We start from the raw sequence: 26,566 nt of genomic DNA, 5'->3' as shown, positions 1-26,566 counted from the left end.
AGACATAAGGACACAGAAAATAAGTCTGATAATCGTCCGCTCACTCCTACGCCTGTTGTTTGATTTTGGTCATTAAATAAGCTCGTCTGTGTGGCATTATTTGGAAAACTCTCCAAAGCTTACGATCACATACCTTTGTGCAGTGAATTGCAAGATTTCCTCTTGTCTAAAATCATTTTGCCAATATCAATCAAACACTGTAGTCCCCTCAGCTGAGCATCCCCTCTGTTCACATTCACTCACTCAGATTCTGTGTTGATACAGACAGAGAGACAGGCATCTTTCTCATGCTTGTATTGATCTGAGGTGGAGGAGAGGACAGGGTAAAGCCAGTCGCAACTTGTTGACAATACGATTTTATTACAACCAATAATAGAAGCAAGTAGTCTGCTGTACTGAAGTGACCTGTTGGCTGTTTGGCTGGCAGTCGACTGTTTGGCAGAATTGCGATGCCTATGGAAAGAAGGGATAAGCATGTCAAGCCAAAATAATGCTCGATAGTCACTGGCAACTATTCAGTGATTACTCGTATTTCTGTTGGGTCTTTACGTCTGTTTTTGTTGGGTCAAGCCCTCTGACAGCAGGTTTGGTAAAGATTTTAAGACAAGGAACTGAAAATATAAAACGTATACAGTGTGGCCGTATCTTTGGAACATTAGTTCAATGTCACCGTGCCTTCCCCTCAAAAGCTTGTGCTTTACTAACAAGCTCCCGTTAGAAACAAGGTCTGGTTTACATGTTTTTCAGGCAGCTCTTTTCTTTGCAGCTTTGCGTCAAATGCATAGACTGACCAAATAATGGTTGTAGTATCCGTGACGTTACCTATCTGTGTCTGAAGCGCTGTTTTGAAGCCAATTGTCAGTGGGAGCCATATTGGAACTCAACCTAATGTCTGTTGAGCGAGTATGAGGTAAATAAGTGGGCTTTGAGCCTCCTAGCCAACAGCTACAGTGTTCCCGCCTGTCAATCAAGTCAGCTGTGCCTCTAATACTGGAAAACTCCTAATCTTATTATCTTCGAAATTGCTGCCTTATGAAAAATATCACCCCACGTACAGCATGTGTGGATAGAGGAGTGAGCTACCCAGACTACACTTGTTTTTTGTACCAGGCTGTAAACATGTTTATTTCTGCTGTAAAGGTCGGCTTTTTTGAATTGGTGTGTATGTGGTTTCCGGTACTTCTGTAGCCAGCCTCAAGTGGACACTTGAGAAACTGCAGTTTTTTACACTTCCGCATTGGCTTCAATTCTCGCGGCCGGAGGTTACCACTTGGTAAAATGCAGCAACCTCTAGTGTCAAAATATAAAGCCCATGCGGAAGTGTTATAAACTGCAGTTCATCGAGCGTTTGCTTGTGGCTGGCTGCAGAAACACTGGAAACCACATACACACCAATTCAAAAGAGCCGATATTTGCAGCATTAATAAACATGTTTATCCTGGTTAAAAAAAAACGGCTACTGTCTGAAGAGCTATCTCTATCGGCACACACTGTCCCACATAGCAAAATTGGTCTGGCCCAGTTCTGGCCCACACAATACACTTAGACTCGGCCAATATGGCTCCCGCCGATGATTGGCTTCAAGACAGCTCTCAGCAACAGATGGGTGACGCCACGGATACTACGTCCATTATTTATACAGTCTATGGTCAGTACCCGCCATGTTGCTATGTTTTTTTTACCTGTTGTTTCCCAATCGCTGTTTTGCATGTGCAACACTGCTCAGGAATTCAACTCCTGAAAACCATTGTATGTCCACACAGCATGAAAACATGTTTGATGACATCACCAACGACTTATTGACTTTTTGATTTGTCTGCAACTCATTTTGTCATCTATTTTTAGTGGCTACGTCGAAGAATCGTTTTATCGCTACTGTATCCACCGTCCTAACTTCTGTAAATAAAGGCATAAAATCTCCAAAACACCTCTTAATAATCCTAACATAACATAAACTTCCTGGTACTTGATACCAATCCCTATTAGTATCTGAATTTTGTCAACATCGCTCAGCTGTTTCTCAATCATTCACAAATGTAGAGGCTTTAGTGGTCTAACAATCACTTTGTTAAGCGCGCACTTTAGATACTTACAATAATTAAAAAGAATGAATACCACAGCGAGGCTTCACATTAACTAGAAAGCATTCACCACAGAAATGTAGTCTTTTGAACTGAATCCAGTGCCGGTCTCTCTCTGGTGTCATTTGTCTGAATAAATGTAATGTCATTTGTTGCAGTGATTTTGCCAGACTAGCCATTACTTCTCCTAAAGATTTGACGTCTCATTCTGGTTGGACACTCTTCATTCATTCCGACTGCCTCAGTTCAGAGACGACTCAGAGCGGGCAGCTCTCCAGATAGAGAGAAGTGTGTGTAAACATTCTAAAAGTGATGTGGTGTTAGTGCTGCGTTCAGCACTATGATCTATATCTACAGAATGTGTCTGCACACAGCTGTACACAACATATAAATATATTTTTATATAGACCACCAGTGACTGAGCTGCCATGCTGAGGCTGCTGCAGTGCCTTATGCAAGCGGAGCGGTGAAGTACACCATCAGCACTATTATCTGGTCTCATGCTGCCGAGCTTATGGCTGAATTATATTAAGAATGGATATTTTTTTCTTCTTCTCCAACTCTCTACGTTATTAATGTGCTCAGCAGGCCCTTAATGCTCTCTCTGTTTCCCCTCCCAAGAAGTTTACCCTCCTGGCACTACTTCTCTCCACTTCTTCTTTCCCTCTACTGTCTTAAAGTTTTTTAATTCTCCTCCACCTTTTCTTTCACTGTCCCTAAACCTTTCTGTTTCGACTCCTCCGCTCTTTCTTTTTCATTGCAATGCTGTCTATCACTTTAATTCCTCATGTCTCTTAGCAAATGGTTTTGTCTGACATTTACAACGCAGCTTTCATCCATATTGAAATTAGAGATTCACCAGTAACGAAAATCAGGGCCGATGGGACACCACTGTTTAGAATAGATATTCAGCTGATAGCATATTCTGACAAAGATGCTTTTTGCATTACCTCGTTGTAATTTTTTCTGCCTGTTTTTCAAACGACTATGAGATTTGATGTTTTTCAACTAGTTCCTCCTGGTTCCTCTTAAAATTGAACAAGTCTCACAAACTGCATGCTGCTGATCTGTCTCAAAGATGACATTTTATTCCTTGTTTTGACTGTGAAAACAATTCAGTTTGTCCAACAGGTGAAGTCTTCTGCACAATGAAAATCCTCCTCTGTAAATCTGCTGTTAGGTGTATTAGCTTGTTAGCATAAAGTGATGCGATAAAGATGAGGTGCGATAATATGCTGATAAAGATAAGGTGCTTACATCAGTGCATGACACATTATTCTCTGATGGGTCAATGTCTGTGCGTGTATCTGCCAGGGATATTTAAGTGATAGATCAGTGCATCCCTTATTAAGATATCTCAAGATTTATCATGTGATGTCATGTTACGTTTTGGCACAAAGGTACGGTATTGAACACAGTTTCAAGCTTCATTGTTTGCCCCTATTTCCACAAAGTTTTTCTCCCTAATCCCCCATTCCAACTGACACGATGAGGCAGTGAATGTTGATGCTGTGACTGTTTAGAGCCCACCATCTTGTATGTCATATGTCTAGTTGGCAAGTCATTGTTAAACTATCCATAACTACCTTATCTGACAAGATGAAGATCTTGAAGCTCTTGTGAGGAACTCTCGGTATCTGTCGATGTTAATGACTCCTGTGCTCGAAGCAGTACCTCTTGTTCTTTCTTTGCTGGTTTTGTGCTGTTCAAGTTAAAGCAGTGTCACCTCAGAAAAATGTCACCCTGCCTTATTCTGACAGTGAAATGTTTCGCTCATGGCGAATCTTTTCTGGCAGCATGCTGTAACTCACTCTGTCAAACATCTACCCTGCTGCAATGGTTTCAGGCAGGGATGGGCATTTCAACCCAAAATACTATTTGATAATCATTGGCATCTATTCGAGGATTATTCAAATAACCCCCCCCAACACACACACACACACACACACACACACACACACACAGACACACACACACACACACACACACACACACACACACACACACACACACACCTGTCCCGTTAACAGCCCATTTGTGGGGTAGTAGTGGGCACTGACAGCGTCTGTCTCGACCTTTATGTCGGTGTGTCTGTGACACGGCATGGTGTGTTTGTTTATTGTTTACATTTTACAGCCATGCTCAGTCTCTGGAAATACATGTGTAATAGTGTGAGATTCCGATTCAGAAAATCGCTGCGACTGTCGCTAATGTTTTCTTCTTCTTTTGCTATTTAAAGCTGTTAGCATTCTTCTTCTGTTACTTAATGCGGCTAGCAACCAGCTTTAAGACATTTTATAGCCACTGTCTGGTGGGAATTTCCAGGCACCGGTAAAGACGATGAAAAATTGTACTTTTAAAATGAGAAAATCTATAACCTTCGATTTTTACTAAGTGAATGCATATTCAAATATTTAAAAATCATCGCCCATCCCTAGTTTCAGGCATTGAAAATAACCATATAAGAATCAGTCTTTAAGCTGGTGGTCTAATTGCTTTTGTAGCTCATGCAGAGACATCAGTACTTATTTCAGTCTTTTTCATAATCAACAGAAAAATTCTCAGAGGAGCCTTGACAGTAAAAAACCATCATGTATTCTGATCCTGGCATACATGGAACAGCCTTGGATAGTACTCTGACATTTCCTTTAGTGCCAAAGCCACAGAGCTGTTTAGTCCTTTTCAAACTCAAGGTGAACTCATTCGTCATAATTCTGGGTAAATTAAAACTTTTCAACATAAAAACACTGCTGGATGATCAATCGTGTCAAACTGCCAACTTTCTTCAATCAACCAGAGAAGAGGGGGCTGGTTTGAAGAGTTCAACAGCTACAAGGACATTTAACTGGAAAAATATCAAAGAGTATCAGCTGCACTAGAAATGTTTAGTAGTATAACGTCAGCAGTGCACACCTGCTGAAAAGCCAAGCCACTGTGATTTCTCTCTGAAGCAGTTTACGTACTTGTACTTGAACTCATCATCAGGCCAGGATAGTTTCCTTAGATTGACAAAATCATCTGACAGATTCTCTGCAGCTGTTTGTGGTTGAAGTGTATGGATCTGTATCTGTCTGTATCTGCAGACTCTTTCTTTCTCTTTGCTTTGTCCACTTTGTTATCAAACCACAAATTGCAAGCCATGCTTTTCTCCGAGTGTCACTGATTGTTACCATGGCAACGTGGGATGTGGTTCTAGGTTATCCTGCCAAGGGAGAAGGGTTGCTAACTTTTTTGCACTGTTCTTGTGAAATTGTCTTTATAAGACTAATTTGAGACGGGACCAACACTACAGATTAGTCAACAGTATCTTTGAGGAATCGGTCACAGTTCAACATTTTGATTTATTCTTTTCAAATCAAATACTTTCAAGCCTCTAAGCCTTAGCATCATACTGTTAAGTGTTAATAATCAGGACAAATTGTTAAAATGTAATCTGATCAGATTAGAGCTATCAAACCGGATCAACCTGTGAAATGGGTTGCTTAAAATACAATAAATAAAATCCATCTTGTTTTTTATCCAGACAAAAGATTCCAGTTTGTAAAATTTAAACTTTTGGATAGGATTGAGATCATTCTGAACTATCCTGATGCTGGTAGAGACATGGATCAGGTTGGATTATAGCAGTGCTTCCCAAACTGTAGGGTGTTGGGCGCGGCACAGATTCATAAAAACAATACACCCAGTTCTGCATTGCTTACTAGGCCAACTATGTATATATGTGATAGAAGTGAAGTGTAGGGTTGCAAAGGGGTGGAAAATGTCTGAAAATTTCACATGGGAAATTAAGCTGGGGAATTTTTGAAATATCTCAAATTAGAAGCTTTCCATGGGAATTAATAGGAATTAATGTGAATTGAGGGTAATTTAATGGAAAGGTATCATATCCAAGCATAAATATTGATTTTGTTATAAGCAGACATCCATCCAAAATAATACAATTAAAACTGATTTATTTGTAAGTAGAACTTTATCAAGTGTTAGTTTATCAAGTCTTTATCAATATTTTATTGAACAATCAATTATTTAATTGAATGTTGAGTTAAATATTACTCATCCCCCTGACCTAACCCATTCAAAAATTAACAAGGAGCTTCTCAAGCCTAGCCTCTGCAGGATTCTAGAAATCACCTGTGCATGTGATGGAGGAATGCACAGTTCATGTAGGGGGCGTGGCCTCAATAGCCCTACATTAAGCAGTGTGCAATGTGCATGTGATTGAGGAATAGCATAGATATTCAACTGTACATGAAATCTGGTTGTTTTAGTCAGGATTATGCTAACATATATTTTCCCCAACTATATTTAAGTTCCCTATTAAGCCAACCTTCAATTTAATAAATTCCTGGTTTATTCCCGTTTATTCCCATGGAAAGTTTTCAACTTTGAAAATTTCCGGAATTTTGCAACCCTAGTGAAGTGTCAGGTAAACATAGTAGCTTAGCAGAGTAATATGTGACAGACAACAACATAGATTGGACCCTCCTTCTCTCTGTACCCTGAGACACCTCAGGGCAGAGCCACGCTAAACGAACGCTGCAGGGATTTGCATCTCTGTTACATTGGCCCTACCTGCTTGAAAGAGTGTTTCAACTTGTTAGTCCGCGGTCCAATATGAGTAGGATTGATGGTTTCTGACTTGAGGCCAAATGAACAACTGTAAATATTCTAACTCACTATTGCTGTCGCTAATCGTAGTTGAGCTACTTCAGTGGTTAACATTACCTTTCTGACAAACTCTTCACAATAAAAGTCCCCTAATGTTACGCAGTCCAGCAAACTTTACTTTGAAAGAGCCATAACAGGAAGCAGCATGTTGTCAGTTGTTGTACCTTGACAGAACTCAAATGGCCCCGCTGAAAGAGTTTGGGAACCACTGGGATATAGTAACAAAATGTAATGAAACTTTTAAGTAGGTCAACAAAAAACATTTCAATGATGCTGACACTTTAGCGACATCTTAATTTTTTTTTCTTTTGACTTGCTGAATCAGTACCAGAAGATGTGGTAATCATAACGTTTGTAAAAAAAAAAACAGTGCTTTTTGTCTCTGTAAAATATGTCACTGAAAAACAAACAGGACCTATTAATCCATAGCAAATGCCCAGATCTTTTCTTGTGTGTTAATTACTGAGCCCTCTGTGAACAAAGAGTGTAAGAAGTCTCATTCAGAGCACTAGTAATCTGGATTTGGTAATCTTTATAAATCTGTGTCTGAATAAGGTTCATCCAGTTCAGCTCTTCTTTGAAAAAAACAGAACAAACCTAAGACGTATCATCTTATCCTGGATTGCAAAAAGGTGAATTTCCAACTCTGGATCATGTCCCATTCATAAACCTTAAGAACTAGCAGGTCCAGATGTTAGCATGCATTACTAAGATTATGTAGTTTTGAGTAGGCGATGTAGCAATGTCAAACTCTAACGGTACGAAGACAAAGACTTGGAGTACATGCTGTAGGCATACTGTTATACTTTGGTTCCAGTGTGTTTACTAATCTTATAATTCCTTTGTTGTCAGCCACAGAAATGAGCTGTGGCTGTACATTGAGTCTTTTGGCCTAGCTGGATTTTTATTCCTTGCATTTTCTTGAATCTTATCAGCGTGATGATTTGTGACTTCTCATACTTGTAATCTCGACTTGTAGGTCACCGCAGCCTGGAAGCATCTGCATGATGTGTTTTCGTTTGGAAACAACATGCTTCCACACATCAGATATGAGCTTCCATAATTTGAAACGTGTCTCTCTGTACTCCCTTCCCATTAACGCTGGTGTCCACCATTTTCAATGCACTTGACCTGAGGCGGAGTAGATAGTACAGTATAGTAGTTTGCCATGAAGACCTGTTGTTTCTCACCATCACAGGTCCACAACAGTATCCAGACGATGTTGTTATTATATCCCTATTTTGTGTTTAAAATGAAGTCTGTTAAACAACAGCATGCTATCTTTGAAGTTTGAGCATGTTAGGGTTTTTAAAATAGGATACAGCCCAAAGGCTTAAACAGTTTGAATGTTGTTTCTACCTTTCTTTAACTTTGTTATTGTTTCTGCTCATCTCTCTCTCTCTACAGGATTGGGTTTTCCTCACTCGCTTCTGTTTTCTCACCGACTTTGGACGCCTGGATTTCAGGTTCCGCTATCCAAAGGTAGGACGACTTGATGTAGCTGTGTGCGTCTGTGTGTGTCTGTATCATGCGTTTGTTTTTATCTATTGTTTGAAATTGCTTTAGCCTGCCCACACTTCTTGTCTCTGGTACCATAATTGTTTTACTTTTCTTTTTCCACTTAAGTTTCTTTCCCTCCGCTCATTCTCTTTGTCCTTCCTCTCACCTCTCCTAAATCCATTCCATCTCTTTATTTCTCCTCCTCCTTCCTCTGGCTTTTCCTGCTGTATCCGCCTCCCCTCTTTTTCTATCCCCTCCTCCTGCTTTTGCTCTCGCCTGCTCTATATTTCCACACGTCTGTTTTGTTCCTCCACACTGTCTTGTTTTTCCCGTGCGTTGCTTTACTGTCATAGCCTGCAGACTTTGGAAACAGTTTTGGTCATATAAATCTCAAACCATCTCACTGCCTCCTCTGATCTATGTACTCGCTCTGCTCCCTCTCTATGTCTCTCCTCGGTGCAGTCTCGCTGCTGTCAGAACATATTGCTCTACTTTGATGACAGCTCTCAGTGGCCAGCTGTGTACAAGAGGCCTGAAAAGGTGAGATACTGACACCCTCTGCATCATCTCTTTCGACAGGCCATTATTAAGAGAAATACTGCTCCTTTTACTTATCGCACGTCAGTGCTTTAATGAAAAAGCCCCGTGACTCCAATTTAGATAATTTTCACATTTAGCTTGAACTAAAGGATCACATGCTGCTCAGAATAAAACAAAGCTGTCTTTCTCAGTTCCTGAAAGGCCTTTCACTCGCAGGCAGTGATTTATTATTGATGATACGTGCAGTGATCAAGGATGGTGCAATCCATATTTGTGAACACAGAGAGCTCTGCCTGTAAGTGAAGCTGCTCCACAAGAAGTGACAGTAAGGAGATAAGAAGCAGATAGACATCTGTATTTGGTTCAGAAACTGATCATTGTATAACTTTTAATTTTTGGACTAGAGATGTACATTTTAAGTATTTTCCATGATCGATCTTTGGAAATGTTAACCATCAATTATCAATTCATCATTCAAAAAATCATTGGAAAACGTGTTTTTTTAAATGAAAAATTGATAATTGAAAAACAATGCAGAAAATGTGTTTTTCACCTAAATCAAATTTTACTTCACCACCCAATGTATATAACTGACACTATTAAATAGCTACAGATCATATTGAGGCGCACAAAATGTTAAACAGGCTGAATATCAACGTGTGGAGCAGGTTAAAAGACTCAGACTAATACATGTGGATTTACTGCAACAAAAAATATTTCAGACTCACAGTGTCCAATTTTCTGTCTATTTGTTCTTATTGAGAAGAAAATGCATGTGTAGGTGGTCAGGTGTCAGCTGGGAGCGCAACCGGGTTATAATCAGTCCAGCGCAGATTTTTTAAAAAGTGCTCGTGGAGACCTGTCACTCAGCTGCAGCCCCCAGCTGAGCGTCTCCGCTGTGCCCTTCAGTCAGCTGATTCACATCGAAACATGCTTTAATGTAAAACACCTCCCTGATAGCTGAATGAAATATGAGACTACATGATGTTTGTTCAACGTGATAGAAAATTGAAACAGAAAATGTGTTCGAGTCACAATTAGGGATGCACACAATTAATCGATTATCAATTAATTGATTGCTAAGACATTACTCACATTTTTGTTTTCAATTTTCTTTCACGTGGAACAAACATCATGTAGTCTCATATTACATTCAGCTATCAGGGAGGTGTTTTACATTAAAGCATGTTTCGATGTGAATCAGCTGTTAAAGGTTTTACGCACAGCTGTGACTGTGCGTCAGGTCTCCACTTTTTAAAGAGGATCAATGCGCAACTGCTGCCAACAACGACATGAAGGTTGACAACTTTAAACAGGACATTTCCACCTTTAGATACAAATCCAACAGACTGGTGGGAATTGCTAGTATGCTATGTTTGCAGACCAGTAACATCAGAGCCGTCGGGGCTTTTCTGCAGCTGGACTGATTATGACCCGGTTGAGCTCCCGGCTGACACCGGACCGAATACACATCTTTTTTTTTCTCAATAAAAATGAGTAGACAGAAAACTGGACACTGAGTCTGAAGTACTTTTCTGTTTGTATTATGAGCCTTGAATTTATAAGACTGTCCACGGAGAATATTTTTATGAGCCTGATCGTTGATAATCAGTGTTAAACATGAACCTGTATTCAATACCGTCAGTTATATGCATTGTGTTGCTGTAGAAAATATAATTTTCGTGGAAAAAACTTATTTGGCTTTGTATTTCACATAAGAATTTTTATTTATTATTATTGATTAATCTATAATTGATCGTTAACATTTCCAAAAATCAATCAAGGAAAATACTTAAAATGTACATCCCTAGTCACAACCAATCAGTCAACACTTGATTAATTGTTAACATCCCTATTTTGGTCAGTACTTTATTTTGGGCCAATACTGCAAAACATTAGATCTTCAGTAAGACAGTGATTAAAGTGATAAAGGGCTTTTTACATCCATCATATGTAAACGTTTGAGAAACAACAAACTCATGTTTATATTAATGCACTGTTAAAATGCAACCGTGTCCATGCAAAAGAAGCTCTGATTATAATTGTTATTGTTCAACCCAGAATATCAATGGCTGAATAATACTTAATAACCCTCAAACATGAGAGCTAGCTCTTCACCTAACAGCCCTTCTTTTATTTCAAATCCAGTCTGCTTGAGTACAGATCAAGGCAAGGCATTTATAAAGCACCATTCATACAAAGAGCAATTCAAAGTGCTGTACAGAGTTAAAAACAAAAATCAGAACAGTAACAATCAACAAAAACATACAGCAAACACTTCAAATATTTACATTTTATATGCGGCCAGTTATGTTTGATCTACTCTCTCTCTCTGTACTTTTGTAACTTAACGTACATCATGAATAGTGTTGGGTCTTATTATTTATTTAAATTAGGAGGGATTATTCTAAATAATCAGCCCCCTTCACTTCTCTGAAGTCCGTAACTTGCAGAGTCTTACTGTCCCGCCGGACAAAGAATCACAACTGATCTTGTCTCAAATTAACCTTAAATTATTCAATTCATCTCAGAACTTCTTCCCAAGGATTAAGACTCACACATTGAACCTTTTCTGTGTTGAGTTGCAGTCCGAAGCTGACTCAGACATCTTAACACCCCACAGGGTGCACGTATGCCCAACATTTAATTGTAGATCCAAAATCAGGTTCATTCAAGGGTTCAGATCAAGCCAAAACTATAAAAAATGCACCTGTTTCCTCAGATTTAACACAGTGCAGTTTATTCACCTGAAGTTATTTCTGTATCTGGTTGGTTCACAAACTTTTTCCCTACAATCCATTGTACCTCACACATCTGGTTGATCTCAATGCTCTTTAAGTCTCTGAGATCTTTAGCTCTAAAAGCAGAGAGTGTGGATTCATTCAATATTCACCTATAGGAGCAGCATGCATGAATCCTTAATCTGTGTTGCATTCAGCTGTATACTCTAAAGCCAGCTGGTACAGTGGGATTCAACATCATACAGTCTATAACATCAACATTAAACAGCTTTCACATTCACTAAATAATGTATAAAGCAACCCTTTCTGTAGGCAGACGACGTTACTTACTCTCCAATCCCCCAGTTTAAAGCTGAGCTGTTTGCCGGCCCTGTGTGATTTTATCACCACGTAGCATCTGATGGATTTATTACACGGTCGTGTTATTAAAGCAGATTGAGTTTCTCAATGAAAACAGTTTAGCTCAAGAATTATTTATTGTTTTTTTACTACACTGAAATCCACGTTGAAGTAGTCCTATCAGAAAATAGAACAACCTTTCGTTTCTTGGCCTGTGTCATCTTTTGGTTGTGTATTCTTCTTGCTGACATCTTTTGACAGATAGATGGGACATTATTTATGTATATTTCCGGCAGAGCTAAAAACAGCACACCATTTGTCAGCTCCCGGACCGATTTTTGTGTCAGTCTCCCAAAATCAAACACCATAGCCTTTATGCATCATTTTGCAATAAGATTCATTGAGCAGTCACACAGAGAGAAATCCATCACAGAGGAGACCAAAAATATCAATTTTAATTCCTCTTACAGCGGCTTCAATAGATTACAATTACATTCTGATTAAACACACATATTAGCTTCTTGCCTGGAAAAAAATCTCTAATGTTTCCCTGCTGCTTGGTTAATACTTAATATTCATACAACAGAATGTAGGTGTGAACTGGAGCTGCATGCAACAAGCTTGGGCATTTCTCCTGAGCTTTACTGTAATAAAAAAAGTGATATGCTAATACTGAAAGAGAGAGAATTAGAAAGACACAGTACAACTGGACTTCAGCTTTAAATGTTGTTCATATATTTATTATCGTGTCTCCTCTGTCAGAACTGCTACCAGAAAGAAGCTGTGCTGAGGCCTGAGAACAACCAAGTCATCAACCTCACAACGCGCTACACCTGGTCAGGCTGTGTGGTAAGCACACACACTCTCACTCAAGTGTCTACACAAACTCACACATACCAAGCACAGGATGCTGTTACTGAGAATTCAACCGACTCTGAAGCAGGGATGTTCTTTAGGATGTAACTGAAGTTGACCTTGTATCTCATTGTGTTGTCATATACAGCGAGTATGCCTTACAGAGCTCTACATTATTCCATTTTATCACCGTACTGTTGGACTTATTTTCATCTTTCCTCTTGTATGCTTCTTTGTGATGTGAAAAGGAACATAAATATGTAAAAGAAGAAAACAAAAAAACAGAGACACAGGGGCAGCTAATGGTCTCTAATGTGTTTTTCTAACATTTTACTGATTCACACATTTGCACCCCTGATGATGCATCCAGCAAACCAGACAGGGTCCGAAAGATCTTTTTCTCCTGCAACACCTTTTTTAAAGGAAAAGAAATCCCTTTGTCTCTTTTTCAATAAGCTGCACAATGTGTTTGTTTATCACATTAGGAAGTGTGATTGCCAGAGTGACTCTGTTGTTGTGGCTGTTAGTGGATTTTGTTGACACGTTTCAGGCTATATCGGGGTGTGAAATATGTTTGTGTCTTGATATTTCAGTCTCCCACTCTTCTGTGATAATTCAGAGTGTCTCTGAGGCAAAACGCGATGCCTTTTCAGATAACAACATCCTCCCTGTACACCCCCCTGGTATAACTCTCTCTCTCCTTCTCTCTCAGGTGGAGGGAGACGGGAACGAAGAGGTTCTGAGCTGCGTGGGCGGCCGTAGTTTCCGCTCAGTGAGGGAGAGATGGTGGTACATCGCTCTCAGCAAGTGTGGGGTAAGCACTGACCTCTGATGCCATTCTGACCCCCCGCTGGCTGTTTCTCCAGATAAGGGCAGGTGTACTACCGGGCGGTTTCCATGGCAATAGGTCTCTCTTATCACACCAACAGACTCAGGGGCTCAAACACACCTGTGTCGTCACCGCTTCTGTTATCTGCTACTCTTCAGATAACGGACATCATCATCATCATCTTTACATCATGAACCTCTCTCCATAAAAACTAGAAGAGAGATTATTCCTTTGGGTTATAAATGATCGAAGAACATACCCTGTTAATATATATTTCAATCAGGAGAGACACAGTTTGAAGATTAAAGGTTATTTATTACAACTTAATGAATAATGAGACTTGACAGAAATCTTTGGCGTAAGGACTCTATGGGGATAATTTTGTGAGTGTAGGATGTGTGAATTTGGCAGCAGAAGAAATCCCCCCAGAGTTCTGACACTGGTGGTGGTGGTTGATGAATTCTAAGAATTGAAGACTTTGCAGAGACCAGGTGGAGGTGGGGAGGTGGAGGTGTGCACACCATCAATGCAAGAAGGAACTAGCAGGAGTGAGAGACACATTTAAAAAGACAGCAGAAAGTTGATAGGCTGACGATAAGGGCGTGCCACTGAGCTGTTGGATGACAGCCGCCTCTGATTAACCAGCTCCGGAGCATGCAGCTGGAGTGGGTGAGCTATTGAATGAGGGAGAGGAGAGTTAAACAACTGCTGTGATTGCTTTTATAGTCTTCCTGTCTGAACTTTCGCTAGAGCTACATATAAATATATTGGGCTTTTTTAATTATATAGTTATATAATTCAATTCAATTAAAAAAAAACGCTATTTGTCCCCTGGGGGCAATTTAAAGGTCAGAGGTCAGTGGTGTAATGACAGAGAGTTTTAGTTTAGTTTATTTTCAAAAACTTTTAATGTCCTCAAAGAAGCAATTTGTGGTACAGCACAGTTTAAGTAGCTGAAACTCCACTGAAAGTGGGTGTGATGAATACAATTTTTCCTATTTTTTTTTTTTTATATATAATTTTAGCATTTTTCCCTCTCTACTTTCAAAAGACAGCTAAAGACCCAGCTATTTAGGAAGCACTATGCACTTAGCTTGACTGTTCTCCACTGTTGTCCCCAGAAGCAGATCATGTCGTCCAGCTACAGTTGACTCGCACTGTCCTGCTCTGGGAATCTGTGTTCAGCTCTTGAGTGACCCAGCACTTGGTACTTTGGTCATTATTGTGGTGATGTTAATTGTTGATGATGATAACGGAAAGTCTTAAATGGTTTGGTTGCTTCATTCTAGAAAAAAAAATAAAAATCCTTATTTACTTTTGTGCATTGCCTTTACACTGCTTGGCAGTACCTGCACCCAAATGGACTTGAAGCACTTTGTTACCCATACTGATCTTGTTTCCTCTTGTCTAGCTCTTTGCTTGTGTTGTTCTTGTTCTCGTATCTATGTCGCTTTGGATAAAAGCGTCTGCTAAATGACATTGTAACATTGTAGCATGACCATACCAGCATACAATACATTAAAAAAGAATGCTTTCAATGAAAGATTTATCAATTAAAGTTCAAATCGTGTTGTCAACATTAAAATATCTCAATTTCCTAAGAAAATACACACGTTGTTGTCCCCTTTTAAAAAATAGCATCAACACATGAGTCCCAGGAGAGTTTGTGATCTAAAATGAGAAAAAAACTCTCCTGGGACTGGCTCAAAAACTGCCCAGCAGCAATATATACATTCACAAACTCTTCCACATACATATAAACATACATATGAATATACATACACTACCAGTCAAAAGTTTGGAAACACCTTCTCATTCAAGGGTTTGCATTTATTTTAATTATTTGAAACACTGTAGATTGATACCAAAGACATCACAACAATGAAAGAACATATGGAATTATGTAATTAACAAAAAAAGAGTTAAACAAACCGGAATATGTTTTATATTTTAGATTCTGTAAAGTAGTGGTATTCTCTCAGTCTGCTTCATGAAGTGGTCTCCTGGGATGGTTTCTAATTAACATGAGCCTTGTCAAGAGTTTATTTGTGGAATGACTTGCCTTCTTAATGTGTTTGAGACCATCAGTTGTGTTGTTCAGAGGTAGGGTTAGTACACAGTGGATAGCCCTATTTGACTACTGTTGTAATCCATATTATGGCAAAACCGTATTATTTCATAGTTTTGATGTCTTCAGTATTAATCTACAATGTTGAAAATAATTAGAATAAGTAAAAACCATTGAATGAGAAGGTGTGTCCAAACTTCTGACTGATAAATTACAATTAGGAAGTGTAAGTAATGTTCCTTGGTAGTGCGTGGATATAGAATAAATTAACTCAGGCAAACATATATGAACATAATTATTTAGTTCCTCGGCTAAAACATACAGAGGAAAGCTTCCTCCTGAGGAAAACTTTGTGAAACTTTCGAAAAAAAAGAAGAAGAGAGAAAAAGGAACCCTCGTTGTTATTAAACACTGCACAAAACATTTAAGAAATGCTTTGCCTATAATGCACAGCATTGAGGGATCCTGATTAACATAGCAAAAGGTGCATATGAGTTAAAACAAAAAACAATGTGGATTGCATAGTTAATAATTAATGCACAGCAGAAAATTGAGATTGCAGATAGCACAGTAAAACAAACATAGCACAGGTAGAAAGTTATATTGTAATATTGGGGAGCTGATGATTGCATAAAGGGGAATAGAGGAAGGGGAACCGTGGGTATGTTTGTGTGGAAGATCTGTTTTAAGGCTATTTTTTGTGTTCCCTTTTTAAATGTTAAAACCAACTTGAGCATAATATGCGCCCCAGTATGTGTTTTCCAACATTTTGCACCAGGTTAAAGTCCGGACTTTAAGTAGTCTTAATGGGGAAATTGAAAGGAAATTAACCCTGTAATTTAAAGTAATTATCCAATGGAGAAAGACCAAGATACTCCTTTTTAGAGTGCAATCCAGAAAACTAATATTTTATTGAGGACTACCTAATGTTGTGTGTCTCAGACCTCCTAATCCCTCTCATCCTATCTCACACCTGATCTTGTATCTGTGGATCTCCCTGGATTGCCTGTGGACACCTTGAAGTGCTTTATCTGTCTCTATTGCTTCAACACTTTTTACAACAAAGCACACAGAGTCTCTTAATATGCGACTTTCTGCTTAAACTGTTCCAAACATGGTTTACAAGGACTCCACTGTAGCCTATTGATTAGCTGGCTCTGGGGACTTTTAAGCCTGTTGTTGTTTTATAACGGGATTCAGAGTTTGAGTGCTAGCTTGTGAGGAGAGAGTGCTGGCTGCTGTGTGTGCTGTTTGTGGTTGTGAGGCTGGACTTGGGCACTCTGTGAAGAAATCATGAGCTCATATAATGACAGCTCAGCCTCATGATGATACATCCTCCTACGCTGAGGACTTCAGTCAAGGACGGATTTCAGGAAGAAGTGTGTGTGTGTGTGTGTGTGTGTGTGTGTGTGTGTGTGTGTGTGTGTGTGTGTGTGTGTGTGTGTGTGTGTGTGTGTGTGTGTGTGTGTGTGTGTGTGTGTGTGTGTGTGTGTGTGTGTGTGTGTTTTATTTATGTGTGCAGTGTTTCATGTGTTTAAAAGCACATAAGGATAAATAAGTAAGATTCCTGCTGAGTTTGTATCACTGCCTGTCTGCCTATCAGAGTCATGCTCTGGGTTACAACAGTGCCATGCCTGTGGTCATGATTCTGCTTGCTTGTGTGAGAGAGGATTCTTCTTCTGTGGGTTTGTTTTTGCGCTGTTGGTTCAGAGCGCTGGCTGAAGAGGGATATGATTAGAAAAGATGCTTCCTGCAGTGTGTGGTTGAGTGTCACGCCAGCAACTGCTGATAGACACGCTGCCTAATGCTGTTGGACTAAAGTATAAAAGCTCGTCTCAACTCCCGGGGACATATGTACGCCGAGCCCCGCAGCCAATTTCCAACCCTCGTCTCCCACCACTCGCCTCCTCGCCTCCTTTCACACCTCTCCATCTCTCCTACCTCTGTCACTCACAATCTTTGGCTACGTCCACCTCTTTTTCAGCTCCCTGTCACCAAGCTGTGATGCGTTCCACGCCATTTCATATCTATTTACCTCTCTGTGTCTCTGTCAGCCTGCCTCTAATTGTGTTTTTCCTCTCCATCTTGCCATCTCACTGGTCTCATATCTTCTTCGCCTTTCGCTCATTTCACGCGTTCCCTCTCCCTACACCCTGTCTTTTATGTGCTTTTTTTTATTTTCCTCTCTTTCCCTATTTCTCTCTTATCCCTTTCTCCTTTCATCTCCTCTCCATCTCTGCCTTTACCTGTACTAAAGTGTCTCTAACTCTGTATTAGCTCATAAGCTGTTAAAGCCAAAGGATGTCTACTCTGAATCCCCAGACCCTGCCTCGCCTCCATGAGACAGAAAAATGTGACGTTGATGATTATTTAATATTTCCAAGCAGTTTCACTTGATTAATAATAGCAGGAAACCACAATGAGGCAAATAATCATTATTTTATCAGCAGGAATAAAGGCAGTCATTATAAATGAAACCAGTTCATCACAAATTACAAAGGAGAAGACCTCTGGATGAATGTTTTCAGACAGCTAAACTGCCGGATCAACCAAAGTTCAATAAAATGATCAGGCTTGATGCAGCTTTTATTCTGCAGCTTGCTTTACATGCTGCTTTTCTTATGATAATACATCACAATGTTTCCCAGATGTAGCATCGTCTCTAAGGCCAAACAACATTCATGTCTCTTGCACTGCCTGTTTTGATAAGTAACACTAATACAGAAGTTACATTACCATTAATTGAAAATAAACAGAAACATAAAGACTCAATAACAATGTTTCATTGTTCGCTATCAATCCCGCGACTTGTTATGAGGCGTTTCTTCATATGGCCTCAAACTGAAATGACAAAACAGAAAAAAGAAGACAATCTGTGAATGGCTGTTATCAACTTCTGCTTTATTATTCAGAGCTGAAGAGCAGATAATGAGTAAAATTACCTCAGCAGGGAGCCAAGGAAGCTGGAAATTGGCGCAGGCCGTTAAAATGGCCCAACACGTCTAAGCTGCTAACTTGGCAGGTGACTCATCTATATCGAACGAACACACCCACATCTGCTGTTTGCTGTCCAGGTTTCAGTCACAAAGTTGTAAACTATATAGCTCCCTTGAACATATGGAAGAAAACAATATTTGACATCCCTTTGTGCCAGTTTGTAAACCCTGCTCTCTTTTTTAATATAATAATAAAAAAGAAAATAATAACAGAATATTTGACAGAGCTGCGGGTCTTCTGGGATAGATGCTCACCTTTAAGGGGAAATAGATTTATAGATGTTGTTCCTCACATTGTTATCACACAAGAATATGTGTACAGTGAAAAAACTGTGTGTAAAAATGTGCCTTTATATGGTTTGATGACATTATAACATTATTCTCATTGATGGCTTAATTTAATATTATTGTTTTGTGATATTCTCAGATAATAGTTTGCTCTGTTTGTTATATTTGGTGGCATTTTTTCTCCTTTAATTGATAGGACATCTGAAAAGAGACAGGAAACGTGGAGAGTAGAAAGTGGGGAAAGTTTTTATTTATTTAACCTTTATTTAACCAGGTAGGTCAATTGAGAACTAATTCTCATTTGCAGTAACAACCTGGGCGAAAAGGCAACACAAATGGCATGACAATAAATAAAAACAAAACAAAAAACAGAGAGGACATACAGAGAAACCTAGAAACAGAACAATACAATACAAACATATGACAGGAATGAACACCTTAAAAGCAAGTGCAGTGATGTTGAGTTATGGGGTGTAATACCTTTTTGAAAGTGGCGAGTGGAATGAGAGAGGTCAGCTTTAGGGATTGTTGCAGGTGAAGATCATGCAGCAAATGTTCGAGACCGAGAGTCGAACTTGGGACCGCTGCGACGAGGACTCTTTATATGGGGCTCGCACTTAAACTGCGAGGCCAATGGCGCCCCAGTTTGCTCTGTTTTAATGCCATATTATACTACACTCTACATTTCACTGCCAAAGTATGCAGACATCTGCATTATCATGGTCTGCTTTTGTTGTTTTTATGCCTTTGTTTGAATTAAGAGAAGTCCTAATGCTGTAGCATACAATGAGAGTTTAGCCCACAGACATGTTAATGCTCCCATACTTGAGTAATACTAAAGTCTGGGCAGAGATAATGGTATTGAATCATCTAAAACGGGAGCATATAGTCGAGCCAATACCATTCTCTCTGTCCAGACTTAAGTATTAGCATTACTTGATTATACTAGTATCACTGAAAAATCTAAACACACAGTGTTAATGGTGAAACAATGATAATTAAAAAACATGATAATTTACCTGAAGCAAGAAGATTTTTGGGCGGCTTCTTGGTTATGGTACTAGTTAGTACCTTTGCTGGTTTCCTGGATGATATTTTGAAGCCATTTCAAGCCTCATGAAAGGATGAATCAGATAAAGGTACTGGTATTTAAATAACTCTAGTCCACATAGAAATGTCCACCTAAAAAAAATATGTTTTGAGTTTGTTGTTGGCTAATTTGTCTGGCCCTGACCTGAACACAGATAAAAAATGTCATGATTAATTAGACTGGTAACCCAGAGGCCGGTCCATACAGCACAAAATGAATGCTGCAACCTCATTTCAGGGCTGAATCAGAGTTAAATCCTTGCAGCAACAATTTTGTTGAAAGTTTTTTCAACATCATATTGAAGGGTCATGTTTAGTGCCACATAGCCTCTGAAAACAGTTTTATGATAAAGTCTGAGGCTTTGGAGGAGCTCTCTCAAGTCTTAGGAAGTGCCTGAAATAAGGTCTTGATTTTATAACCAGGGTTATCTTAGATTAGATCCAAGACTCCTTTTTAATTTGAGATTATGGAAACTCTTGGATCTATTTTTTCAAGAGCTTGAGTCAAAAGAAGAACACAAAATCAAGAAGTTGCAGCCTCAGCCTTCATCATTTTAACCATTACTTTATAGATTTTTAGTTAATGCCAGACATTAATTTCACAGGCTGATTTAATATCTGGGTGTCTGCCCGGGTCACACCAGACAGTGCACACTCAATTTTCCAACTAACTCTCAGATGGATACCCTGGTCTGTAAGCTCTAACCCAACACTTAACTTTCCTGAGACAAGATCGACACTCTCAAAAGACTCTCAGAAATCCTTTTACATGCAGTTATCTGCAGCCCAGGGGAGCACACCATGTTCGAGACTGCACAGGTGTTTGGGTGAGAACACCTTCAGAGTGTGATAAATCAGTACAGTGTATCAAACGTAGAAGACTGAAACCAAAGAGAAACAGCCCAAATCATCCTGTGCCTCCCTGTCACTCCCACAGAGAGAGGATCCCTGCGGTGTTAAGAGCTGCTTCTCCTCTTATCTATCCTTTCTCTTCTACATCCATCTCTCCTTCCCTTATTTGCATTTGCTCCTTTTTTCATCATTCTGCCTCCCTTTCTACCTGTTTTCTTAACTTTCTCCCTCTCCACATCTATCACTCTCTTTATCTCTGTCTCCCTGCTCTTTGTGTCTGTATTGATTTTGTGGCAGTGCACGCTCCATGCTTCTTGCCCTTTTTGATAGAGGGAGTGAGATGGAGTTTCAGGCTGCCAAATGAAATCAAAGTCTTTTTTTTTTTATCTCCTCCCTCTCTCTTTTCCCCCGCTCCAACGCAACAAGCTCAAGCTCCATCTCAGCTTTGAACTTGCGTGTGTGAAATGAGCTCTCTGTGCTCTGATTGTCAACCCATCTCTGTCCCCCTCCTCTTTTATTCTCAGCTTCCCATCCCTCTGTTTCTCACCTCCTACATTCTTTTCAATTTGACATTTTTTTATTTGTGTCAGTGCCAAAAAATTAAGTGGTTTATCACACAGGTACACTCTTTTTTTTCTCAGTGTTTCTTTTATTTTGCATGTTTACCTACCTAAATATTCTCTTTTGTGTTCTCTCATAACACCACAGTGAGAACAATTAGATCTGATCGACATATAATTATAATGAGCCCCACAAATAATTGATACACATGCCACTCTTACTATTAATAATAAAAAACAGGAATACTCTGCAGTGAACCAGAACCAACTTTTAGTATGATACATCCATCTCTCCATTTCATTCATCTACATCCCTTTATGTTACTCCAACTTCCTGCACACACCTGAGGGATCCTGAGGCTCTTACAGACCAGCGGGGGGACCGACTGACTATGTGGAATGATTTCACTGAGCAGCCAAACCAAAAGACTGTCCCTCCCCGAGGAGGATTTGAGTTCTTTCTTCCTCTTTGTATCAGCGCAGTTTGGGGGAAATATGGATTTTTTTCAATCTTAAAATGTGAATAGGATTTTTCTTTTGCATTGCAGAACTAACCCTGACATAATTCACTCACTAGTTGGGTTAATAATAGCGAAGTTTTGCTGCAATGCGATGAATCAATGATCTTAGTAAGCAAGAACTGCAAGACATTTTCCATCACGACTCTGCAGCTTGCTCCTGGTGGTGTCAGACAGTTTCATGGTGTAGGAGTCAAAGCAGTTTGACGTGTTGACATTAGGAACGGGGTCAAAACCCAGTTTCATATTTTTTAGAACTTGAAAATCAATACTGTTTACTGTTATTGATCCCTTTATTGAGTCTTGTGGGTCCATTGATGTAATTTTGTAACCCGAGTCAAGTCATGTCATGTAAATCAAATCTTTGTAGCACAATCACACATCAATTGTTTGATAAAGTTTTTGAATAATTTTAATTACCTGATATCAGGTACTAAACTTCACCAAGAGGGATTCTGGAGGTCAACCTGATCTGCTGCTACTTTATGAACCACCTCGACCTCTGAGGTCATCAGGTACTGGTCTGCTTTCATTCCCTAGAGTAGGAACGAAACATGGTGAAGCAGCGTTTAGTCATTATGCACCACATATCTGGACCAACTCCCTGAAAGCTGTAGGTCCGCTCCAACTCTCACCTCTTTTAAATCAAAGACTAATACTTTTTTATTTGCCATTGCCTTCCTATCTTAGCTTATTTTAATTCACTTTAACCTAATTTTATATTTAACATATTTCTAATTTTCCTTTTCTTTTCTATTTTTCATTATATTTGTCATTTTAGTTATTTTCTGTTATGCCTGTCTGAATGTTTCCAATGCTTTTAATGTTTTAATGTAAAGCACATTGAGTTGCCCTCGTGTATGAAATGCGCTATACAAATAAAGTTGCCTTGCCTTGCCTCAGGGCTGGAGCTTGCAAGGATTGCTGAACATGCCAAGAGGTCTGAAGTTCAAAGTTACATCGGAATCAGAATCAGATCGCAATTAGGTTTACAAAAACCTTTTTATCTTGATGTGTTTGTCCAAAAAACAATCAACACTGAAGGAAAATAGAGCTACATTTAAGCTAGTTAGCACTTAGCACACAGAGATATGACATTTGAATATTCATCGAACTTTGATTTAGTGACGGTTCAGTAATTCTAAACTCCAACTGTCAAGAAACTTATTGAATGAGATGACAAAAATAAACCATACAGAATAAGATAAGATAAGATTTGATAAGATAATATAAGATAATACTTTATTGATCCCTGGCATGAAATTCTGTTATTGCAGCAACACAGACATAGCAGTAAGAGTATTACAAGAATAATAGAGCACAAATAGAATACATTTTTATAAAGTAATGATAAAAAATAAAAATAGATAAATAAAATAAGAATAGAATTTTAAGCTATACACAAATGTTACACATGGTGAAAATCGTTGTAATTATAGGCAGTAAGCAAGTGTTATTCAGTAGTGACAGGCTGACATGGTGTGATTATGGTGTGGCTATGACAGATTGATGCAATATAAATAAATACATATATATGGGTATGTAGATAGGTCTGTATGCAGAGATAGAGAATTGTAAAAACTACTATATAATAGTAACATGATCAGTTTTTCTAAATAATTCTAGAGATGTTTTAAAAACAATATTACTGCAGATGTACAATATGTGTTATAGAAGCTTAGTCCAGTGCTGAAGCTACCGATGTGTTTTGTTTACTCCTGGGAATGACTTGGCTGACGTGCTGTACTGTCATTTGGTTATCAATACGATACCGCTTACTGTAGATTTTCAATAACAATTCTTCAGGCGTAACTCTGCTTTGCAGCACAAAACAATCCATTTATTTGCAACACCATACAAAGTCATAACAGCATCCACAAGTTTCATTCATTGAACAAACAAACAATTCAGACGCGGTTCCTCCATGCTTCCTGCCGTCACAGCGGTCAAAAACCATGTGCCCTTCTGGGTCAAGACTTTTTATTTACAGTCTATGGTCAAGACACACATCTGATACCTTGGCAGTGACGTACCTTTATACCTGTGCCCTTAATCAACAAGACAACGACACCCAGTGGCACAATAATCAATGTGGTTCACAGCTTGAACATGAACATGAATATGGCTCTTACATGTGCAATGAAAGCTATAGAAATATGCAGAAGATCATGACCTGCAGTGCCAACATCTTACAGTGTCAAACGTAGAGACATCATATCAGTATGTACTTATTAAGACTAGTATGACATGAAATATGATTTTGATATCATTCTCCTCTTCATTACTTTTGACTCTTTCTGTCTCTGTGATCTATTGCACCAATCTCCATGTAAAACGATGCCTCAAGTCCAGCTAATGTCTTTCTTTTTTCTTCCTTTAAAAGGTCCCAAATGTCTCCATTACCAGATACATAATGAAAAAGATAAAATGTCACAGGAATAATACATCCAGGAATATAGCTCTTAAAAGTCACCTCTCATGGACGTTTTAACCTGCAGGATTGTCTGGCACAGCTTTAAGCATTAATGGATATTTTGTTCAGATCAATGTAAGAGAATGCATTTTTAATCTCACCTGCCTCCTCTCTCTCTCTCTCTCTCTCTCTCTCTCTCTCTCTCTCTCTCTCTCTCTCTCTCTCTCTCTCTCTCTCCTCTCCTCTCCTCTCCTCTCCTCTCCTCTCTGCAGGGCGATGGCTTGCAGCTGGAGTACGAGATGAAGCTGACCAATGGCCAGTCTTTCTGGACGCAGCATTTCTCGGCAGATGAGTTCGGTAAGAGTGATTAGACAGAAAAAGAGAGATTACTGAACGAATCGCTGATGGCACAAGCCAACACCACTTAGCACGGCCAATAAAGCACACTGAACTGAACAAATTACAATAATGAAGGGACGGCTGAATGAATTAATGATGATAGATGAACTGTGAGGAAGGGATGAAAAGAGGGGACCCAAGTAGCTTCTAAATAAATTATTCCTACATCCCAAATTCTCTTTCTCTCTTTCTTCTACTGTAACTAACTCTCTCTCTCTCTCTCTCTCTCTCTCGCTCTCTCTCTCTCTCTCTCTCTCTCTCTCTCTTTGCTCTTTAACTAATCCAATATCCTCATCACGTACCTGGCTCTCTGGATTTTTCATTCCTTCATTTTTCTACTTCTCCCTCGATCATCCCCTCCCACCTCGATACTCTCTGAACCACATTGACTCCTTTACCCTCTGGTTTCAATTCCACCTCCTCTTTTGCACCTTCATTTCTCCTCTTCCCACTTTTCTCTGTTTTTTTCCGTCCTATTTTCTCATCAATTATTCTGCTTCACTCTCCGACTCCCTCCGCCCCCTCTTCACAGGTATCTTAGAGACGGACATCACGTTCCTGGTCATCTTCTCCATGGTGTTCCTCCTCTCATGCTACTTTGCCTGTAAGTACTGTCTTTTCCACTCACTGTGTCTTTGTCTCTCCCTCTCCTGGTTTGAAAAACGCTAGTTTCCTCTGAATTTCAAAGCCCACAGAAGTCATTAAGTGGTCTTTTCATAGACTGCATTACAAAAAGACATGTTTTCTTGATGGCCGATGAGTAAGTCTTCATGTTCCTCCTGATAAGTAAAAAGGTGAAGCATGTGCCTATTTTTCCTGGCCGCTGAGAGTGTGTCCCCTGCTTCTTGTGTTGCTCCTGCTCTGTTCTGACAGAGGATGGTGAGTGCAGGGTTGGGTTTTCATGTAAAGGTGAACGGTTGAATGGAGAAAGTGGCGTTAGCCTGAAGCTAAGTGAAGCGGGTTTGTCACACCAAGGTCACAGCTCGAATAGCCTGGAGCCAGAGAGAACAAAAGCTTGGAGCAAAGAGTTACCCACAATTAAAAACTCTCTCATCCGCCTCCTTGTTCATGTGAGACTTTCCTCCGCAGCCATAAAACTTCCTCTCTCCAAACTCAACAACAGTTAATTTACCTTCTTATTAGAGAGCCCATTTTCTTCGTACTTAACTCCGCCCAGAATTCTGTCAGCTCAATTTAATTTGTCCTTTCTTTATGAAGCTGCAAATATTTGTTGTTTTTGTCTTAATAAGTCTTCCACAGGTCCCACAGCCCTGCCTGAGTGTTGTTTGTAACATCAAACCGCTTTATTCAGTGTTTTCTCTGGTTTTAATCAAAGGGTCTGTTTGTTCTGGAGAGGAGGTGACCTCTGTGAGTCTTTGGCTCATGGTAAAAACCTGTGAACAATGAAAACAATGTGGAATTTGAACCAAAAAGCAAGCTGAGCGCCTCAGAAACGCTCACAGCTAACCTCACAGACTCTGTAGACTTCTTTAGTCCGATGAACACCACTGGAAAATCATTGACTTTAACTTCAAACTCTTTATGTACTGATTTTAATGATTTGAACACTGGGGCTGTTTTTAATGATTTTAACTGCTGGATCTGTTTGTTTGCATGAGGAGGAGACCTCTTAGGGTGCTTCAGCTCTGGGTAAAAACCCTGTTTACATCTTGAGACTCAATTTTTTAAAGCTAACAGTCTGCTCTGCTACAGACTTACTTGACAAAATGGGACTTGAGAGGGACTTTGTATATCGTTCCCTACCTTTTGTTGCTATAATTCCTTAAAAATATTGTAATGTCGGGCGTAGACTTGGCCTAATGGTTAAGC

At 39.4% G+C, this 26,566-nt stretch overlaps 1 protein-coding gene across 1 annotated transcript in view; it reads left to right on the top strand.

The window, feature by feature from the left end:
- tmem145 (transmembrane protein 145) overlaps window positions 1-26,566 on the top strand; it is a 67,754-nt gene that overhangs the window by 19,886 nt on the left and 21,302 nt on the right. Inside the window, exons 2-7 of the mRNA XM_034698660.1 lie at window positions 8,157-8,231; window positions 8,712-8,789; window positions 12,632-12,718; window positions 13,437-13,538; window positions 24,610-24,694; window positions 25,269-25,340. Of these exons, the coding sequence (XP_034554551.1) occupies window positions 8,157-8,231; window positions 8,712-8,789; window positions 12,632-12,718; window positions 13,437-13,538; window positions 24,610-24,694; window positions 25,269-25,340 (499 nt within the window). The remainder of the gene's footprint in view (window positions 1-8,156; window positions 8,232-8,711; window positions 8,790-12,631; window positions 12,719-13,436; window positions 13,539-24,609; window positions 24,695-25,268; window positions 25,341-26,566) is intronic.

The sequence above is a fragment of the Notolabrus celidotus genome, chromosome 12 (genome assembly GCF_009762535.1).
Source record: "Notolabrus celidotus isolate fNotCel1 chromosome 12, fNotCel1.pri, whole genome shotgun sequence".
Lineage (NCBI taxonomy): Eukaryota > Metazoa > Chordata > Actinopteri > Labriformes > Labridae > Notolabrus > Notolabrus celidotus.
Note: the sequence above shows the minus strand (reverse complement) of the source record. Positions and strands in the feature narration are given on the sequence as shown.